Source organism: Micromys minutus, assembly GCF_963924665.1.
Source record: "Micromys minutus genome assembly, chromosome: X".
In the NCBI taxonomy this organism is placed as follows: domain Eukaryota; kingdom Metazoa; phylum Chordata; class Mammalia; order Rodentia; family Muridae; genus Micromys; species Micromys minutus.
In genome coordinates, this window is record NC_137970.1 from 69,490,896 (window position 1) to 69,514,510 (window position 23,615).

General features: G+C 35.3%; 1 protein-coding gene across 1 annotated transcript in view; it reads left to right on the plus strand.

The window, feature by feature from the left end:
- The window catches only part of DIAPH2 (diaphanous related formin 2), a gene marked incomplete at its 5' end in the record, with an annotated part of 690,195 nt that overhangs the window by 519,595 nt on the left and 146,985 nt on the right, over positions 1-23,615 (plus strand). Inside the window, one exon of the mRNA XM_080910844.1 lies at positions 16,087-16,182. Within this exon, the coding sequence (XP_080766970.1) occupies positions 16,087-16,182 (96 nt within the window). The remainder of the gene's footprint in view (positions 1-16,086; positions 16,183-23,615) is intronic.

Consider the following 23,615-nt stretch of genomic DNA (forward strand, 5'->3'; position numbering starts at 1 on the left):
GATTACACAAATGGCCATTGTCACTGATAAGCAGTTTGCAGACACACAAAGCATAAATAATAGAATAACCTAAAGAAGCAAGATCTTCACACTTTGCTCACAAAACAAAATGAATGCTTTGACTTGAATAAAAGTGAGAATCTTTTCACAAAACCACACTTTTTTAAAAGGCTCTTCCTGTAAGTGACCCTTTTGTTATTTTAAAAATCTCTATCTTTTTCTATCAATTCTAGCATGATCTCTGTAGCAAATAAAAAAGAAAGACCTGTTCCCGTGAGAACTTCTGTCAAAAAAATAATCTTCTTCAGCCCTCTTTGGATATATTAAGAAATAGCTTTCATCTCCTTTAAAGTAGGTTTGAACATTTTACTCCAATGAATACTTATCATACTTACAACAAACGGCTTCAAATTTCTCATGTATTTCACCAATGAGAGTCCCCTTTCTTTTTTAAATCCCTAGTGGCTTAAGGTATTATATCAACAGAGTTTATAGCACATTTTTATAAGTAATTTCTTCATTTGTTTTCTGTTTCTAATAAAACAATAACCCACACTGGGTAAGATTTAATGGAAAGGAGTTTATTCAGGCCTTTGTTTCTAGAGATTCAAAGTGGGAAGCACTTGGTGATTGCCTGGTCACTGAGAGGGTATTGAGGTGGAGCAAAGCATCACATAGCTAGAGATGGAGTGTGTTTGTCTATTCTGATCATTATGGCTTTCTTACAAATCCAAGAAGAATCAATGAAGCAATTCCATTCTGGTGACCTTATTTAACACCCCCTACTGCCCTGCTTCTAAACAACACAGTTGGTTTACATTTGTAACCTCACTTCCTCACAACATCAATACATGAATTCTTGAGAACACAATCATACCTATTCAAACCATAGCATCAATGACATTGACTTCTAGTATTTCATGTCTCTTGATCTGTGCTTGATATGTAGCTCACACTGAACAACATTGATTGTTTGGATTTATTTTCTGTGTTTTGGTTTTTGTAAAACATCAGGAAATGCTCCAGATTATCTAGTCATATAACTCTGTTAGACAGGAGTGATTCTAAATGTCCCCAGAGGACGGCAATGTAAAAGCGTAGGTAATCCTTATACAATAAGGGATATTTGGAGAAACATTAACCATACTTACTACACTTCATTTTCTTACACATTCCATTTTTCTTGAAAGTAGTCATTGTTCTCTTTTCATTATAATCATTTCATTCCATACATTTTACTCTTTTTCTTCAGCCACCATGTTTTATTTTTAAACTCAACTGTAACTATACTCTTGATGAGAAAACAGAAAGCAGATTTTTTTTATTCTCCCATAAAATACATCCCATCGGCAGTTTCCATTCCCTCCACTTGTCCAGTTTTCCTACACATCCCATCTTCCCCCGATTCACTCCTCCTCCTTTCCTCCCAGGGATATCAACCTAACATGTCTTAACAAGATAAAGTAAGTCTAGGCACAAACCTCATTCATTTTTCTCTTGGTTTTACCCTATTTTGTTTTTTTTTTTAATTTGATATATTTTATTTACATTTCAAATATTATTCTTTTTCCAGGTTTTCCTTCAATAAATCCCTTATCATCCCCTTTCCCCTGCTTCTATGAGGCTGCTCCCTCACCCAACCTCTCCTACCTCCCTTCCCTGAAATTCCCCTACACTGGGGCACCAAGCCTTGGCAGGACCAAGTGCTTCTTCTCCCATTGATGCCCAACAAGACCATCCTCTGCTACATATGCAGCTGGAGCCATGGGTTTGTCCATGTGTACTCTTTGGATATCAAGGCTGGAACAGGCAACACTACTGGAGGAAAATGGTCCCAAGAACAGATGAAAGAGACAGAGATACCCCTATCTCCACTGTTAGGAGTCCCACTAAAACACCAAGCTAAGAATCATATCATATCCTAGCACATACCCATGTAGACCCATGTAGGCCCCATGATTCCTACTTCAGTCTCTGTGAACCCCTATGAGTTTTGCTTAGTTGATTCTATGTTCCATGTTCTCCTGGAATCCTCAAATGCTTTGGTTCCTACATTTATCTTCCCCCTTGAACACAGTGTTTCTAGGACTCAAAAAGGAAGGACCCAATGGACATCTCCACGTTGGGCTTTCTCCCAGACTAGTATTTGGCTGTGTGTCTCTGCATTTCCTCCCAACAGCTAAAGCAGACTTTTGTGACTAGTATATTTCACTATGTCAAACTTGAAAATTTTTTTCTTCATGTTTGCCAACCCTCTATGATACATAGACAGAGCTTGACTAATTGTCTACATTTTTTCCCTTTTATAAAAATCTATTGAATTATTCAGTATTTCTTAAAAGTTCAATGATTTTTATATTTCACATGCACTTTTGTTTTCGATATATTCACAGCAGGCACAGAGTCTTTCTCACTGGTCCACTGGTTCTAATATTTATTAGAATAATTTTATTTACCATATGTTTGTGTCATTGGAAATGTTAGGAGAAAAAAATTGAATTCTAAATGTGAAAGGTCTTTTCTTCTTCTATCAAAAGGAAAAAATGCATTCTCTGACATTAATAAAAGTCATGCTGACGTTCTTTTACAAGAGATTCACCAAAATGACAAAAAGCATGAAAAATGTAATTAGGTGTTTGGTTGAACTGAGTTGGTTGGTTTGTTCTCATATCTGATAAATTCAAGTGCATAAAAATAAAATTACAATTAATAAGAAAGTGGAAATGTGGCAGACATATTGATATGCTTGGTAATATTAAAGTAGTTGTCATTATTTTATGTGCTTATGGTAGAAAAAGTACATTTGAGGTTTTTTTTGTTTTTTGCAAATGTTGCTGAATTTTCCTCTGAAAAACACTATAATAATTGGATTTATTTATTCAATTCTCACTGAAGTACTAGCTGAATTAAGTTTCAGAAAAATAAACAAGTATTCTCTATCTCTAAATATATTAACTAATCTATAAAGGTTTGACATTCATTAATGCTTGCTGAGGGAAAAAATGAGTTCTGGAGATTGTGTTTTTCTCAGCACTGCATTAACTTATTTCCACAAACCCTGCTTAAGCTTTGATTTCTAAATCTCTCCCCAGTGAAATCATACCTCAAAGATGTTTCATTAAAATGACAAGATAAGCTGTCTTATATCCTTATGCTGGCTTGAGGAAAAAGGGGCCGAATCTGGGAGATCTTGCAAAATTGTTCCTAAATTTTAAGGAAAGAAACAAAAAAGTATTAACATCAACAAAAATGGGCAGCATCTCCATCATCAAATAGTCCAAAGAAAAAACTTCTAATGTTCCTAACTTTGGATTTCTTTGTGATTGTCATTGTGGTTACATTATTAACTCTTCCAGACTGAGAAGATGGAGTTTATGTTGTTGGATTGCAAGTACTTTTAGAAATCTAATTTTCTAGTGATCTGTTTTAGAATTGCTTTTTATCTTGTGCTGTATCCTATGAGTATTTGTCCAACTCTCTGTTGTTTGGATATATTTTCTTAGACAGTTAATAGTAGTTTAAATTGCTTAACTGTGCTTCTAAATCTTATTTCAAACCATATGAAATTGCTGCAGTTTGACCACTTTTGACCTATAAAAATGCCAACTTCATATAGTTCAAGCTAATAAAATTCCTAATTCACCAGTCGAGAAGGAACTTCCTACCATCCCATAATCATTTTCAGTTATGGATGAAGCTAAAAATCTACCCTACCCTGGTAGATCATTTATAGGCTATTTGACATTTAAAAGAATTCCACTGCAGATTTTTGGCATTTAAAAGGAACTTTTAAGTAAGAAGACTTTCTCCTTGTTACTGCACCCTGGGAAAAAGACCTTTGAAATGAAACCTAACAGTTTTCCATGGCTGTATTTCATCTGTTTACATAATATTTCTTCATAGACATATTTGATATGTTGGCTAACATAACATTATTTTCTTGTTCCAAATGAATATGCTATGATCATTCTAATGAGATCAAACAATGAATAACTTGAGTACCAGTATCCAAATTATACCTTATAAGTCAGTGAATGATTAATCCATCTACTGCATCTTAATTATTCCAGGACTGATTCTGATGTAGGAGTTACCTCTTTTTCACTGTGCTCTCAATTTAAGGTAAACTTTAAAATATCACCAAATTTCAGAAATTCAGGGATTCCCTAAGCACATTCTCTTTTCTTTGTTGAAGATACTCTTAATATGAGTGCTTACTTGCTAAAACAAACACAGTGATATTTTTAAAGCCTTGTGGGTTGAGTAATTCTTTTTAGAAATCTTAATCCATCCTTTTTCTTCTATTTTTTTTTTAACATAGACTGGCATAGTCCTATAAAATACCCTAGAATACCATATGTCATAAGAGCACACGTAGTGTATTTCTTTGAAAGGATGGGGATAAATTTCCCCTATACTAAAAATCACTAGCTGCCATGGAAGCTCTGAGTGAAAAACGGTCCTTATCATTTCTTTGTAGACTGCAATTTCCCTTTGTTTATATAGGCTATAAATAGGACGCAAAGCATCCTGAATGAGATCAGATAGTATGCAAAGATTTTAGAGGTGAGGTTAAAAGGAACACAGTATTACCTTGACCTAAATCTTTGCCAAGAGCTTTTGTTATCCTCACTTATACCCTTTGGCGTGTGCCACTTTTTATTTGAAGAGGAAAAATAATTATAAATAGTAAAAACATATTACTATTCAGTGGACAAGCCTGATAAAGTCTTGAATACCTGATTTAATAAACTCACTAGAATCCTCCTTTATGGTAGATTTGTCTGAGGCAATTTATCAGCATATGGACCTTACTAAAACAAATGCTTTACTGGACCCTTGACTCGTACAAGTACTTGATCCATGCATAAAGCATAACGTGAAAGTTGGCTAATATTAATTATTAATATGTAGTATTTTTCTCCCTTGACATATTATGTATCAAATAAGCAGAGATTTTTCAAAGAAGATTTTATTTCTTCTGAGCTTAAAAAGCAAAGCTCTTTATTAAGTGCAAATTCTCTTCCAACCCGACCTGCATCAAGGGAACAAGCATACATTACCTTAGGAGGATAACTTACAGTTTCTTCTGTGTTTGATCTGGAATCATGCACTGAATAAGTGCCCAGTGGTTCTACACTGATACCGTGGAAGAGTTCATGAGCAACTGCATAAAGAATAGGCTGAGGGAATGATGACCAAAATAGTGCTTCCTTATCACACTCTCTCCAGAGCCAGCTGTTTTAAGAGCCAGAGCCACAATCAGCTTCAAATCATAATTCTTTTCTAGTTACTCCAAACACACACACACACACACAAATCACTGCTCATTTGTATTGGGAATTATGACATATGTCTGTAATTCATCCACTTAGAAAGTCATGTAGGAGAATCAAGAGGAGTTCAAGCCTACTCTGGGCTATATAGAGTATAAAGCCTGCCTAAATAAATAATATTTCCCCTCAAAACTCTCTCTCTCTATGACTACAGGCCTATCCATTTTAATACAGTATAAATATATTTATGAGACTGGTACAACAGGATCTGGATTAGAAAAGCATAGCTCTTTCATAGCACAGTATATGAGAGAAGCCATAGGAGTTCATGAATGAAAATCAAAGCAATACAAAGGTCAAATATACATCTCAACCCAAAGCATTTGTGATGTTAAGTTCTAAGGAATGAAAAGATTTAAATGCCAATCTGTTCCCTCATTTTGCTAGGTTTTAGTGGGGGGTTAATATTATCTATGACTTCATTTTAAAACATGCACAAATATCAGAATTCAACATGATTTTATCTCTAAGATATTTTGTGCCTAATTTTGTAATTCTTTGCCATTTTCTTTTAACCAATAAACTCACATAATTCAATGACACCCATAGTTTTTGCTTACTAAACTCTATAGGTTTTCTCTAAGAAATCATCGTGATTTATTTCCCTGTGTTTGTGGGCATTCTAAAGGGTTTAATTTTAGAAAACTTGAAGTTGGAAAAGCATTGCACCAAGTAAAATTTGTAAAATTATTACAATGTTAAGTAGTGCTCACATATGCTAGAAGTGTCTATCTTCAGCATTTTTCCTAAGGCAAGAGGCCTAGGAGTCCTTTATGCTTTGCTATGCAGGCTTTGTGCTCCTGTGCAAGTTTCCAATAGGATGGATTGTCTTGTTATGTGAGGACACCCATCCATAAGATAGTATGCCTGCAAGTAATAGTTTAATTAAACAGTTTTTCCCCAAAACTGCCTTCACTCCTCTTTCAGTCAGTTTGCCTTTTCTTTGGATGACATATGTAGCTATTGGACTCAAAGACACAACAATAAAGGGTTAGTGACAAGTCACAGAAGATAAAATAAAAGTACATGTTAGCAGTAGGTGCCCATGTGTACAGTATATAGGTATATAAAATGGACAAAAAAAGATACTGAAGAAAAAGACTGGAGATGTAGTTCGTTAGAAATATGAAAGGCCCTAGTTTTGAAAACTAACCTTGCAAAAAGAAGCAAAATAGTATTTGTTTAGCTTAATATGATGGTAGCTGCCTGTAAGTCTAGCACTTGGAAAGCTGAGGCAGAAGAGTCATGAATTCCAGGCCACACTGGGATGCCTGTATAAGCTCTGTCTTAATACAACAGGAATGATCACAACAGAATGTGAGATAATAACAATAGAAAATTGTTAGGACTATTGTACATGCAAGAGTAGAGTGATGGCTGCAGACTGGAAAAGGGTATCAATTCACTTGTGTAGCTTGAACACATAGCTGCTTTGAACTTTTTCTTGCTCCTTCTTACTCCTGTAAAGATCCTTACAATGACTGAACCATTTGTTAAAACCATTTAACATCGGTCAAAAACTGTTAAAGCACTAGTTATTTAAATAGTAGACATTTCGTGTTTTCTTTGTCTTCTTCCTGCACTTCTAATTCACTAAAGGATCTCACTTCTCAAGTAGAAGGGGGGCAGTGAGATTAATAATATAGGTTGTCACCTTTGGCTCCTTCAAAAACCTATATCTAAAAGGAAAACTTAATAGTAATGAATGAATACTCTTTGGAGTACATATAAGATTAATATGTAAACTATAACTAGACACCTCTGGAAAAGGATTTTGGTGTCTCATGTCTAAAAGCAATGGTAACAAGAAAACAGATAAGCAACCAACCAACAGACAAACAAAACAATTTTGTGTTTATACAACTTCTTAGGTCAGAATTCTTAAATCATCTGTATATTTGTTTTGTTTGCCTTTTACCCAAACTGATTTTTGCCTTTTAAAAAAGAAACATTATTGTCTTGCATTAAAATGTCTGTATTGGGTATTGGGGTTGGAGAGATGGCTCAGCAGTTAAGTTTTTTCAGAGGACCTTAGTTCAAGTCAGAACAGCCATGTCAAGTTTGCACCTCTAAGTATCTACATTTTTTTGGAAACTTACACTCATATGTACAAACCTAAACACACACACACAAACACACACACACACACAAAGTAAGTTTTAAAAAATGTTCAATATGTTACTGAATATGAAGTCGGTATTTAAAAAGGAGACATCACTGTACACTCTCCAATTAAAATGTTCACAAAAATACAGAGGCCGGAGTGATGACTCAGAGTGTTGAAGAACTAGAATGGCTCTAAAATTAAAGAAGATATCATATGCTACATAATAGTTTCAAAAATTAGGTTTTCAATTCCCAAACAATTTTCAATCCTACCTCCATGTAAACAAGAAGCTACTCTGGAACCTTGTCCTGTGACCTCTACAAGTGTGCTGTGGCATATGCATGACAACCCCCCTCCCACTGCCACACACACTTATTTTAATAATTAATTGATTTAAAGGATGAAAAATTTCATATACACATGAACTTCCTGCACTTGAAAGATAAATATCAAGTAAATTGCTATGCAAAACTATGGAGTGACAAGGAATATATGCTAATAAAAACAGTGAAGTTATTAATTGCCTTTCTGCAGTTGCACAGGAACTTGGCGGGAAAGGTGATTCATTATAGAATCTGAAAAGCAAGAGAAGAACAGTGCAATTTGAAAGTTAGATTGACAGCTGATGAATTGTCCACTTCCTCCTTCCATGCCAACCATCAGCAATTTAGAGTTGCAGTCCCTTCATTTACAACATGTTTATATACCTTTACTGCGGGATGTGGGACATTTGTTTCAACGGCATGGTTTTACTCTTATAATAGCCGGTTTTACAAAGTCATTTTCACTCCACACTCCTTGTTCTAGACACCAAGAAATGTTCAAACAAGCTCTTTGGATACTATTAAATTTAAGCTATTACTTCCAGATATACTACCTTGTAGATGGTTGTCTTCAGATTACAAAACAATCCTTTTGTTACTAGCGAAGGAACACCAAGCCTGCATAGCAAAGCATAAAGGACTGCCTATGGACTCTTGCCTCAATGAATGAGCTGAAGCAAACACTTCTGATATATATGAACACAATTTAATATTTCATTTTACATCAGTGGATAAAGATGGAAAGAGGAAAAATATATATACACATTTGCTGCTTCATTCCTGACTCCTGTTTCACTCTTGGTTCTGCACTGAAATGGGAAGCATCCCAATTGAAAGTAGCCTCATACTGAATGCTGATGTTCTCACTTACTTTCCACTATGATGCAGTCTGTTTTGACTGACCCTTGCAAAGGTTCTTCAACAGCTCAGAAGCAAATTTGAAGACCCATATAGTGTTTACATTGGCAGCATGTGCTCTAGAGCAGGGATAGACAACCCTTTTTGTATAAAGAGCTGACTAAACATTTTAGGTTTCCCAAGCCACAAAGTCTATATCACAACTAAATTCTGTTCATATAGCACAAAGGCTGCCATAAATGATGCATTATGAATGACAGTGGCTGTGTTTCCATGAGATGGTGGGTATTGAAAATTAAATTTCTGACATTTTTGTGTAGTATATAATATTCTTCTTTACTTTTAAAAGCCATTCAAGATATGAAAACTATCCTTAGCATAGGGGTTGTAACAAACTGGGAACAAGTTGCTAGTAACCAACAAAGCTAGGTTTCTTCCCTATTGAAGGCATTTGTGTTCTTTTGTTGGTTCTGTCTCGCCATTCCCTGTTCTGTGAGCCAGAGAAAATTCATTTGTTCATCTTTGCTCCAGTTTCTTTGCCTGGAAAACAAAATGGGATCTAATTTTAATTGGGTATATATTTTGTGACATATACTAGACTCTCAGTAAATGCTGGATGTTATCAATATTCCTACCTCCAATATATATCTTTGCTTTATCTTATCTGAAAGACTCTCTTTCTTTGCTTTTCTTTTCACTGGTGTTTCATGCCCTAAGTAAATGATTGATTCTGATAAAACACAGAAAGTATTTCAAAGGTCTCTTTGAAATATTAATTATTTAAAATATTGGATGTGAGATATTTTACCAGCGGCATCAACAATGTTTTCCTGGTAAACATTAACATTCAGGTTTATTGGGTGTTTGTTTATTTATAGAACACATAATTTTCAACTACCAATATTCTAGAATATAGGTAGCTGAAGAGAAAATGAGTAAGCATAAACATTATTTTTTAACTACCATTTCCTATTAAGCTCTCTTTGCTCAGGCAAGCTGCCAGAAATATGCCTCTGGCCAAAAAGTTCCTACACAGGCAGTCTACCATTATAAATCCATTCATTTGTATTAACAGGCTTCTCTTTAAGATGCAAATACATCAGGCACCCTTAATTCTCCAACTCAATTTCCCTAATAAACTCTTACATAGCATACAACATGTAACTAGCTGGGGCAAAATTAACTAAGTGTTCATCATTCATCCGTTCAGAATGGAATATCCAATTACCTTATGACCTCATCCAACCCCCCAAAATATATTCCATGACTTAGTTCCCTTAATTTGAAATTATCTCAAAAGAGCGCTATGCACTTTGATGTTTATGTGGACTTCATTGCTGGAAACTCATTAATTACCTGTTCTGACAGTAAGATAAAGTAACAAAATTATTATAAGTATACTTTGCGGAACATTGTTTCTCCATACTTGTAATTTGAGTTACAGGAGTTTAATTCTGTACACACCCAGAACCTGGGAATGCAGTATTTTTCCATTTTCTCTGACAAATGTTAGCTACTGTATAGTATAATAATTGGCCTGCCCCAGCTTAGCTCAGGGTTGCTAGTGGTTTCTTCTAAGCTCCAATGATTTCAAGTTTTTCTCCTTTTGAATAGGAGCATCTGCCTTCATCGCTTCTCTTAGAACACTGTGCTTTCTATTTATACCTGCTTTTAATCTCTTCTGAATAATATCTTGATTCTTTTTACCACAGTTTCTGGCTGTAAATCACTTCATAAACCATCATCTTAAGGACCATCTGCTGGATTTTCCAAATCACCATTAACTTCTTTCTCATTAAACCACAAACAAGCAAAAACCTGCCATCAGGTACTGGCTTTCTAGGTGCTATGGCCTATAATGCATGTAATTCAGGATTCTTTTGCAACTGTGAAATCAGTACTTTACACAACGGTTTGATTTCTCTTATTTCCTACTTACTTGGGACACTACTCTTAGGATTAGCCAGAGATATTAATGTTTGCAGCATGGTATAAATTTTTCACCATATTGCAGGGGCCTTTCTTGGTCTTTATTCCCTTCTGTTGTTCCAACTTAAACTGTGAGAGCTATAATTTTATCAACCCAGGACCTTCATTTATGTGTGTGTGTGTGTGTGTGTGTGTGTGTGTGTGTGTGTGTGTGTGTGTTCCTAAGAAAGCATTTTGTTTGCTTCTTCTTTGATAAGTGAGCAGTCTTCCAATTCTGTGTCATGTGTAAATCCATACACCTTGCACATGTTCTTAATCGGGTCCATGATAGATTATGTGAGAAAGATTGAATCTAACACTGCTTTTTTTTGCGTTGCTCTTGTCCACATCTTTCTTCTGCTGTCAGCTTCCGTTTACTACTGATGATGACCTTACTCACAAAACCAATTTGACTTTTCTACATAGGCTTTTACCAAAATGGACCACTAAGTTGGCCCAGGCTTATATGCAGAACAATATATGTCACTATGGATTAAATTCTATTCATTTTTCATAATTGACTTTTCTTCCATGCTAGTCCTTTTTGTAGACTGCTATGAAGCTGGTCTTGAATGTCACCTTCAGCACACTACTTTCCTCCTGAAGATCTAACCAGTGATTTTTAACAGTTGCTTGAAGCCCTTTGGTTCTGGTTTCTTTGATAGTCTAAATCCATTTAGATCTGTTCTCTGATCATTTTTCTCTCATTGTAACTGTAGGTCTTTCAAGTCTTTCTCTCCTTATGGCTTGTGGTGCAAGCCATACTTACTATCTCTCAAGTGACTATGCTGATTCAAAATGACCTTCACTCTTTTCCTCATTGAGAACTGTACGCACTGGGAGTAGAGATGGAGTTCAGTTGTAGAGTGCTTGGTCAATAAGCACAAAATCTGCTTTAAAATTCCAGAACCACAAAAATATATAATAAGAAAGGGCTGGAGAGATGACTCAGCAGGTAAGAGCACTAGCTGCTCTTCCAGAGGACCTGAGTTTGATCACTAGCACCCACATGGTGATTCACAGCAGTCTGTAATTCCAGTTCCATGGGATCCAACACCTCCTGGCCTTCATGGTCACCATGCACACACGTGTCACAGAGACATACATACAGGCAAAACACCCATAGCAAAAATAAATACTAAAACAAACTTGTAAAACATATAACAACAGTGAAAACTAATATCAGCTGATATCAATCAGAAGTTTCCCTGAGTGGTAAGAAAAAGAAGGTAATCATGTCTTTGGATGGTGGTGGTTACATTGGTATATATCAATCTGTTGAAATATCTGTACACCTAAGATCTGTAAGTTTCATTATTTTTAAGTTTGTATACTTGCATGGTAAACAGAAAGAATGGCCACACACAAATATGCACTAAGTTATAGTCTAACTCTTACTATCTTTAAAAGTTATAATTGTTGATGGCTTGATTCTATTTTTTTTCATTTACATGTAACTACAATACCTAAATTACTACAAAAATTTAATGGTTTTGGAGGCTTGATTTAAGCCCTACTGATTCATAACTTCTTTCCCTGTTTCTCTAGTTCATACAATGCATGTCTGAATTTTTAAAATTATTATATACAAGTACTACCCCATATAGAAGGGTCCTCCCCTCAGTAAAAAAAAAAAAAAAAATGTTTCTTTAGGGTCATGTATCACTAGTTGATACTGACTTTCTTCAGTTTTGACAGAGATCTTCAGTTATGAAGTGGAAATTTTGAAGAAACTATAATGAAGCCATTATGCTCAGGTTTTTAAGATTTTAGGAAATCACATCCAATCTGAATCTCTCCTAAACTGGAAACTTAAGAAAAGATTTGGGGTTTGGATTAGGTATGTTCAACTGATAAAATGTGCACAAACATTATAAAGTCCAACAGACTGTGAAAACTAAAACACCTGTTTCCAAGCATTCACGATAAAGTACATCGAACTTATATTATGTTTGGATTAGTACTTCTCAATCCTAGTGAACTGGAGTGCCCATTATACTGTTTAGTGAATAGGTGCATGAAGGATATTCAAATTAACAATGTTTGATGCTAGAATGAAAGCAAATAAATCATAACCATTAAAACTACAACATTAATGGATGACACATAACTCAGAGGTGTCTGTCAACTATGACACATAGTATAGTAAGCAATACGAGTTATATGTTCTCATTATTTTATAATTTTCTTTGCTCCTCAACTTCCCTAGAGGGGTACAAAGGTGCCGCAAGGTATATGGTACAGACACAGTGGCTTGGTAGCACTCCTGAGGAACAGTAAGTTTAAGAAATCCCTAATCTATTATAATGAACTCAATGCAAAAGCTACATAGCATTTGCCCTGGAAAAACGAATGACTTGTTTTTAAAGCAGACAACCCTATTGTTCACCTTAGATAGAAGCTCTGTGCTGTGTAAGACTATTGCTATAAAAATAGACTTTTAAAAAGTGTAGAAATTTCAAGAAGCCCATAGAGAATTCTCTCACATCAGTATGTGCTAGCCATCAGGGAATACTTTTGCACAGGAGCATAGCAGAGAATATTAATTACCCTAGTGTTTATTTTAATCTGTAGCATCTCCAAACACTTTTGGGGAAATAAGTCAATACCATGTAGGTTAACTTTAATGCTGAAAACTGACCTTCACCATATACTGAATGATAAATCCCATGGGAAACATGAGGCTGAAGGTAAAACCCACAGCTTTCATTCCATCAGACGATAAACTGCTCACAGAAGCCCGAATCTACATGCAGTCTGCCTAGCTCCTCAGTGTTCTTGGTGACCAATTGTGTGACGAGAGATTATAAAGTGAACTGTAGATTGTTACTTCTCAGCCATGTACTCATATAGTCATTTCAGTGGCTAAAAAGCTTTACAAAAGTTCCTCATGATATTCTTTACTCTGCAAAATAAGTATTGTAAGTTTTTTTAAAGCAGATTTTCTGTGTTTAATGTTCTTTTACAAAAGCAAAGGAACACATTTTTCTTTTGAGTTAACTTCATACACAATAAAAAGTTACTGACTACAAATTACATATAAATATGAATTCATGTTTATAGGAATTTAGAAATTTTAACTGAACTGTCATTCTCACACAATTCAATCACAATCTGAATTTTACTGAAATTCTTTCAAAATGACAAGTAATATTTTTCCAGTGACCATAGTGGTTTTCATTTTTTTAATAAAAAATGAAGATTGGTCCTGTGATTATATTTTAAAGCTTAGATCTATTAAGGTTAGACTTTCTATGAAAATCACTCAGCTCCTTTTAAAACAGCACAGAGCAGATAAAAATGTAATGTACTAAAGAAATGTCATTCTTCTCATTGTTGTTTATCTGTGAACATTTTTTATCCATCTTTATACTTCTTTTTGTGACTTCTAGTTAAATATTGCAGTTCAGAGGTAGAGAAGAACACATAGTGGATAAAAATGCTTGCTCTGAAAGTGGATGCAAAAGGGACCAAATTTGAATCCCTAGAACTCACCTCAAATTCATCCATAATAAATTAAGTGCCTAGAATCCCAACACTCCTATAGTAAGGTGGGAAGCAGAGGTAGGCAAATCACCCAAAGCTCTATTACTGGCAAGCCTGGTGTTAAGTAGGCCCAATGGAGACACATAACAACAACAAAGAGAATTTGTCTCCAGCAAGGGAGAAAGTGTAGACTGACACTCGGAAGTTCTTATCTGGCTTCAATATAGGCTATGTTCTTAGACATTTCTCCATCTCCTTCTTTGCCACAGTGCTATTTGTCAAGCCTCTCTAAAACTCAAGCTTGATCATGTAACATGGCTTCCTATTGCTTTTAATTGTATTGCCCAATATGGTGACCTCAAGTCACATGTGCTATTGATCACCTGAATTCTGGCTAATCAGAACTAGTGTACAAAAGAACATATGTACTAGATTTCTAAGACTTGGTCTCATAAAATATGTCAAGTATATCCTTATTTCTAAATATAGTTTCTTTAATCTAAATGATTTAGACTCATACTTTGGTCCCTTTACATATCATTTGATGTCTAACTTTTCTTATTCATACCTAAAAAGATGTGACAATTTTTAAACTTAAAACATCTAACACATAAAATTTATTTTAGCCACATTCCATCTATACCCAGCTATTTAACTACTTTGTTACTCTCTTTTTTTAGATATTAGGTGATGACTCAAATATGTCACTGATCTTAATATTTAAAAAGCACAATCCTTCTTTCTCTAATAGCTGGGAGTACTCTCTCTGCTGCATTTTCATCAGATATTGGTTTGAAAAACCTACTTTTTTCTTTCCATTTTTATTAAATATCCTGTCTCAGATAGTTTATTTTAAAAGGATAAATAATTATAACTTTGAAGAAGTCTCAAATCAAATGAAGGGCATAGTGATTTTCACTTGTTCTTATGCCATTAGAGAAAATTTCCTGTAATATGATGTGCCTTTTAAAGCAAAATAGGATTTGAATTTAACCTTAGACTGGAATGGAGCATAGTATCCTCTTCCTTAGTCTCCATTCTTTTCTTATCCGTCCTACTTGCAAATATCCCATACTCCAGACCCATAGAGTTAGTTCATAGGAGCTACCTAATTAGGGTTCTTCTCACCAGCTAGGTAAAGTGGCATGAGAAACCTCAGGTGGCTGTGGATTGTATATAACACAGTAGCATTCCTTTCAACTGACACTCCACTCTAAATGCTGTCAGGAATATCAGGAATATGATTGATAGATGATGTCTTAAAAGTTGTTCCTGTTAGGAAATTTCATGAACATACTTTGAGTGATCTTTATTCTCATTTCTAATAGTTCTTTCCTATAATAAAAGTCTTCAGGCATGCACCAGCATTCCAAAAAAGCAAATGAGTTTTTTTTTTTTTTTTTTTTTTGGCTGATGTCTCTCAATATGAAATATGGCCTTTCAGGTTTTGTGGTCACCTTTTCTTTATAAAATGTCAGCAATTCAAATTGAGTAAAGAATATGGATTAGGTAAGAATTGAATGCAAATGTGTTTTGCAAATAGTGCTTTTTGAGATAATCGCAGATGATGGTTGAATGCTGAAGGTATTAATACAATCAGTATTTAACCTTGTATAACTCTGCTTCATCAAATCGCGCCCCGCACATTGATTGCATTAAGCCAGGTCAGTGGTTTCTTGCTTAGGAAGATCCTAGAAGAATCTTAACAGGAAGGCAGCAGTAGCTGATCAGCTACTGTTTATTTGCATACTGAGTGTGTCATCAATAATACAAAAGACAAGGTCTTTAAGTTGAAAGAACAGTAGGATTGGAATGAATTTTGCTTAATGGTGCGTAATAAGCAAAGTCGTCTGTGATGCTAGAAACTGACAGGAGCCATTAAGTTAAAACAGATATATGTCTTTAATTTAAGGGTATTATGTAAATCTGACAGGAGTTTTTCCCTTTATTTTCTTGTAGTTTAACTTTAATTGCTGTAAGATTAATTCTGATTTCTCTCATTCTCTAGAGGGTGATGAGACTGGAGTGATGGATAATCTTCTGGAAGCCCTACAGTCAGGTGCAGCATTCAGAGACCGCAGAAAGCGTATTCCAAGGAATCCAGGTAAGAGCCACTTTAGCTTACATCATCTGGTGATATGAGAATGTTCTGCATTGAGCCCCTCTTCCATAAAAGGAAACTTTACTTTCTCAGAAACATTTCTTTTCTCAGTTGATCTCAGATCGTGTGTGGAACACAAGTAGGCCCCTATGTCTAATAAGTTTGCAAGTTTTAACCTTGTAAATATACCTTATATACTGTGTACTTTGAAAAAAAATCAGAGATAAGGACTCCCACTGTGTTTAATATTAAATATTTTAATTGTTATTTTATGAGCATGAGGCTTGGGTAGAAGGTGATTAAAAACCATAAATGTAATTAAATCATTAAAAATAATTGACTCAAGAGTGTTATATTTAGCACTTCACAGGTAAGGAAACTACTAAGTCAGTGTTTGTTTTTATAGCTGAGTTGTGGTTTTCACAATAGTGCACTGCCCAGTATTGTTAATAATGGGAGAATTGCCATGATCCTTATAGGACTGAAGCAGTTGTTTGCTTGTTGTTGTTGTTATTGTTGCTGTGTTGTTTTGTAACAGATAAGCTTATGGTATGAAAACTGGTCTCAGTGGGAAGCTACATAAATGAAGCAAGACAAGTAGAACTCGGTCTCTGTTGAAACCACTCGGGTCTGAGAAACTGTACCTGCTTTCAGGGCAATCCAAATCAGCTTGTCTGCTCACTCCTTCCAATATCACTTCCTCATATGTTCTTTTCATATATTTCTTGACCTAGGGGAAGAATAGGCATGTTGATTTTAAGTTTCCCCTTCTTGTACTATAAAGCTTTTTAGACAAGTTATTATGAAAAACAGAAAAAGTTAATACTAAACATGCAAATTCTACTTAATTCAAATCAGTATAATTTGACTTAACTAGCTTATACTCTCCAGAAGTGTTCTGTGTTTAGACTTAAAGCTATTAATAGAATAGAAACTGGTAGCCATTGAAATTCATCAAGTGGAGAGAGAGAGAGAGAATGGTACTTAATGCTGAGTTGAGCAATGCTGAAATTCATAGCTGTAGCCCATGTAAGTTATACTCATCTTTTCCCATTTGTGTAAATCTCCTATTTAGGTAGTGGTTAATGTTCCACATTTGCCCTACATAGAAGGCTTGTAGAGATAAGCTAAGTGAAGATTTGATTGAGGGAAGAATAATATTTTGATTGCCAGATGAGTCCTCTTTGTCTATAACAAGTCATTAAAGATGCTATCAGTTTTATAAAACTGAAGAAAAGAATTTTTTAAAACCTGTTTAATGTTCATAATAAGTCTGTAAAGTGATAGTATATGGCAGAGGCTAAGGGAAGTGCCCTCAGGTCTGTAGGAGATTGTCATTGCAGCATCTGCTAGCTGTATAAAATGGTGACTGCATCCTATCGGAGGCTTCTTCCATTCGTTAACACTAGCAATACTGAAATACTGGGGAAAAGCAAACTGAAAATAATGTTTTAATCAATATATGTCTCTGCTAAGAAAGTAATAAAATTTATAAATGAAAGCATGTTATTCTGGGCCATCCCAAAAAAGTATTATTATTGTCCAGTCTATATACACTAAGTATAATCATTTGCTAAGGCCTGTGCTTGGTAAGTCTCATACCTCATTCTGATTCCGGAGAGCCTATATGAGACAGGGAGATCCTTCATTCAATGGATTTTCTATATGTTTGCTACTTAAGACAACATACTGCTGTCGACTGTGGAATAACAGGAATATCTTCAGAAACAATGTAATTATACTGGTTCCATGTAATCAAAATTGCGATGTCTTTTGATTTGTAGATTGCCTGTAGAAGCAAATGAAGTTACAACCACAATAAAAACAACAACAAAACACATCCCATTTATCTCTCTTATAGTCATTCCTAGTAGCAACAGTCAAAACAGACATCATGAGATGCAAAGAAACTGGAAGGGACTTTGGAGGTAGGGAAGGTGAGAAAGAAAATAAATTCTAAGCCAACAACAACAACAACAACAACAACACCCTTCCTGCCTTTTAGGAGAACTAGGGACTTCTGCAGGTCTCAGCCTGTCTTTCCTTTCTGAGCTTGATCACCTTGGCTTGCCAGTTCCACAGTTTCTTAGTTACATGGTTTGGTTCCACTCCAACATCACCTTGATTTGATATTCTAAAACTTACCCCCATTCTACACTGGAATTCTTGACCCTTTACCATAACTGCCATGCCAATATGATAAGATAAAAGCAGGAAAGCAAAATTAGGAAAAATACTAATTTCCCAAGGCAGAAAAATGTTTGAAAAGACAGCAAGCCCCTAAAATAATCATCTGAAAAATACAACCAAATGACCAGGAGCAATAAAAATGTCCCGTTCTACCATTGAGCTTTGTCCCAGACAGCCTTGAGTTCAGCGATCTCCTTGCCTTAGTGTCCTAAGATCTCCTTGCCTTAGTGTCCTAAGATCCATAGCTACTAGGTCTCAAGATCAGGATCACAGGTGAGCCTCCCAGTTCTGGCCTGTGGTTCATTCCAGTTAAGTTGACAACCAGGAATACCCACTACAGTTACCTAAATTAACAGTTTTCACCATGGAACCTATTAAGCCCCCTTCCTTGTGTGTGCTCACACACAAGGAACATCATAGGTAAATAAGAAAGCTTTCCCAACTATTGCCTCTGGTTTATTAAATTGAATATACACCATTTCTGTTTAGAGGGTTGTCATAGCTTGCTGTGATAAAATACCATGATCAAAAAGCAACTTGGGAAGGAGGTTTATTTTAATTTGAAAGATATAATGAATGAGTCATTAGTAAAAGCCAAAACAGGAACTCAAGGCAGGAATCTGGAGCCTGGCCAAGGGTGGTACTTGTCACATTTAACAAAAAGCTCATCTCAATTAGTAATCAAGAAAATGTCCCACAAACATGACCACAGGCCAACCTGAATATGTAAGCTATCCCCCAATTGTTACTCTATCAAATAACATTGGCCTATGCCCACTTGACAGCTGAAGAATTGTAAGATGGTTGAGGGTAGACTCTCATATCACAAGTATTACTAAAAGCATCAGTAACTAGTATGATGTATGCTCCAACTACATCATAACTACTTGGTTTGTACTGATATACAGAATAGTATATCACATACTGTGAATAGTAACCCACATCACAGGCTTTGCTGATATCAAGCTCAGGGAAATGAGCCCTAAATATTCATTAATTTGTTGTACATGTGTTCTGTGAAAGGTCCTATGCTAGACATGATAGAAGATGCAGAAATAATTAAGATAGGATTCCCTTAGTTACAAAACCCTTGTATCTTACTTGAAAGATAAAAAGCACAGAAAGGCTACAGAATAATGCAAAAGATAGTAGGTGTTAAACAAGAGGTATTAATAATATACTATGTAAGTTCAGAGGAAGAAGATAGCACGCCTTATTGAATATATCAGAAATCATAGAAGAACAAGTATTGAAGAATAAGTAGTGGTTTTTTGAGTGGGAGTTGGAGGTGAGGGTCATGGTTGCTATAAAGTGAAATGCCATTAAAAAAAAAAACAAACAAACATGGAGACAAAAGAACAGCAACCCTTTTTCACAATAGCAAACAATGTAGCATAGAAGCAATAGGTCATAAAAAAGCATAAAGATGTTGAGATAACTCTTAAAAATAAGCTAGTGACACATCATGAGATACCTGGGTCAGAGACTAATGTATTAACATGAAATCCTTTTAGACAGTGGAGAGCTAAGGCTTTTGAAATGATAGGAACATTATCAGTGGTGTGCATCAGATAATGTAAGTAAGCTACAGCAAAGGACCTAGGGACATATGTGACTCTATTATACACACACACACACACACACACACACACACACACACACACACACACACATACTCATGGAGAGAGACAGAGAAGGAGAGGGAGAGGGAGAGGGGAGAGGGAGAGGGGAGAGGGAGAGGGAGAGGGAGAGGGAGAGAGGGAGAGGGAGGGGGGAGAAGAGAGAGAGAGAGAGAGAGAGAGAGAGAGAGAGAGAGAGAGAGAGAGAGAGAGAGAGAGAGAGAGAGAGAGAGAGAATTTGCCTTTTTTAAAATTAGATACTCTGTATTTACATTTGAGATATTAACCCTTTACCCTGGCCCTGCTCCCATCCCCCTTCCCCCTCCCCCTCCAGTTGCCTTCACAAAGGTGCACTCCCTTCTGGTCTGCCTCTCCACAATCATTGCCTTGTCATTCCCCTGCATTGGGAAAATATGTCCTCTCTGGAACAAAAAAAGTCTCTTCTCACATTGATGCCACACACTGCCTTTTTAAGTGCTTTTGTATTGATTTTGTAAAAATATATACCCACTCAGGAGATGAGAAGATGGCTCAGTTTGTAATGTGCTTATTGTACAAGCATGAGTACTTGAGTTTGGATCCCTAACACCCATATAAAAGCTATATACAGTAGCTTGTTCCTATAAACTTAGAGCTGTAGAGATGGAGACAGGATCTCTGAGACTCACTGAACAGCTGAATTGGACAGGTGAAAGCTAGTTTCAGTTAGAGACCTTGTCTGGAGCAAGCGAGATAACTCATTGGGTAAAGGGAACTCACTCAAGCCTGGTAAGTTAAGTTCAGTCACTAAGACCTTCATCAGGGAAGATGAGAACAAATTGTTCTTTGACCTACACGCTTGGGCCGTGGCATTCATAAGCAACTCCCCCTCCCACAAACACACAAATATGTTAGTAAGATATTAAAGAAATTCTAAATAGTAGAGAGAGAGAGAGAGAGAGAGAGAGAGAGAGAGAGAGAGAGAGAGAGAGAGATTCTACCCCCCCACTCAAAAAACCCAAAACCAAAATAAAAAGTCATGACTGCTCATATAGATGCAGGAGTGCACACACACATGCACACAGACAGACACACACACACAGACACACTTGTCCAGACATATACCCATACAAATAAAATAAATAAGAAGTTAATAGAACATGTTTTTAATACTGTAACAGAATTGAGAAGAAATATAGACGCTCTAGATACATATAGTATGATGTCAGCTATGCTGTAGATTTATTAAATGTCTCCTTAGTGCCATATGTAGGTTTAGATACTGCAGCAGTAAAATCAAACCAGATATTTGCCTGAGGAGCTTACATACTTTAAGGGAAAACAAGAATGTCAAATATGTGATTAAATTATAATATCGTCATTTGTAATCAAGATAGAAATAGTGTATCCATGTGGCCTAGGAGTCAACGAAATTTCCTTATCCTCTATCATTTCTCCTCTGTGTCCCAATAATACAGTATTTTTTTTTCTCAAAGGCTACTACTTAAAAGAACTGCCTTGCCTTTCCTTAACTGTTGTATCAAATGGCACTGGTTATCCCTCATAGCCATACAGAATTTTACAGGATCTACATTATGTTTAAGTTATGGTCCTTCTCATCAGATGTTCCTATATTAGTCAAATATTAAAGACAACCTGTGATAGATTCCAGGTAGCACTTAGGAGCACCCTCATTCCTTTATAACTAAACTCTTTGAAAATGTTATGTTTCTTGGTTTAGTATTGTTATGTTAAGATTGCCAATTATTCTAATCTCTTTTGCACTCAAGATGACCTCTCTTCTCTAAAATTCATCAGTTTCTATTTTATAAATAGTGGATATTATATTACCCTATGAAACCCTGTTTATTATATAGCATACTTATTATGTAGTACCTTATGTTGAAGTTCTGATAAATAAAGGTAATAAAATCAACTAGGAAAACAACAGTATTACATTCATCCAGATAATATTTAGTAGTCAGTTACTACCCACTATCTAGTAGGATTAAACTCTTAGAATATATACCACAAGATGGAAACTGAGCCTGTGGTTTTATGTCATAATGATGATTTTGAAACCATTTTAAACTATAATAACACCCAACTAAATTTTAAAAGGGGGAATTTAACTGTCAGGAATTAAAAATATTTTATGAATATATGAAAGGGGCAGGACAGGTGTGTTGTAGGGATTTGACATAGGATAGATTTCATATTGCGGTAAGTTCCAAAGTGCTATGAACTTTTAAGACTGAGTACTTAAGATTTGTTTTTGTATCATTCCATATAAACTATAAGATGAAATATAAACCTATATTCATTGTGTGATATTTGCTTTCCTTGACTTCCTCTTGCTTCATTTCTCAACAAAAACTATATTTTACTTTTGGAGCACACACACACACACATATTGATTAATAAGATTTAAGTTTGCAAGGAAGTGAGGAATAAAGGATTACCATATAGCTTATTCTCTTGATCATTCTTTAAGCACTAGTAAACCAGTTGAGGGCAAATCCTTTCTGCCTGATTTATATGCAAAACTGTTCTAAGTATCCACTAATGATGCTCTATACAGAAATTTGTTTTTGCTTGTCTGTTAGACTCTCTAAATGGAATCCCATGAAAGCAGAGTATATTTTATGAGGCAACTTGAATGTCCACTGTATGATGCCTTTATATGATCTTCCTATTCAGTAGTGTTTAATCACAAGTGAAGAAAAACAGTGAGGTCCAGATAAAAAATGAATATAACTGTATGCAATCACTCTTATGTACACTGGAGTTGAATTTAACTGACATTGGTTTCTCATCTTGAAATCAGTTTGTTCCACAAAAGTCCTGACTACCATCGCCAAAAAAAAAAAAAGACAATTAGAATGGCGGTTGCAGCCTTTTGTTTCAGCTTACTATCTTCTCATCAGTGTTTGCTAATCTGCTCTATAAGACCATGAAGTAAGCTTCAGTATTGGTGAACCTTTAGAGATGACATTAAGCAATTATTTCTGTTTTCAGTGTTCTTAAATTACTCAGGAGAACAGTCCTTTTTGAAGTTTAAAGGGTTTTAATCTGGTATATAGGAATATTCTAGGGATTTAAACTCTTTGTTTAAAGGCCTTCTGGAATCCAAGGTGATATTTTCCCTTTTCACTTGGGAAGGTTTTAACTTAAGAGTTTTAGATTTAGTGGCCAGATCTCTTGTTTGTCTAGCATAGATATGGTACACTGTAGATAAGCAATACAGTATCTCTGGGCAGTGAACAACGAACAAGGAACTTTTTCATACATTATTTAGAAATTTGCAGTGTTTTCAGAAAGGCAAGGTACATCCTTGACACAAAGAACAAAACACACAATAAAACAAAAAGTTTACGATTTTTATATAGTTGTTAAGAAAATTAATACTGCTGTGCACGAGTTTCCTCTGTATTGAAAAATTATAATAAATATTAGATAATTAATAAATATATAACTGTTAATCAGAAACAAATGTTTACTTTGGTTCCTAATAAAGTGATTGATAGATTATCTTCAAATGTGTAACTACCCTGTAGTTAAAAAAATGATTCTATATAGACAACCTAGTATATATTTTACAAACATATATTTATATATGTTTGACACAACATGTTAATTGTATTTATC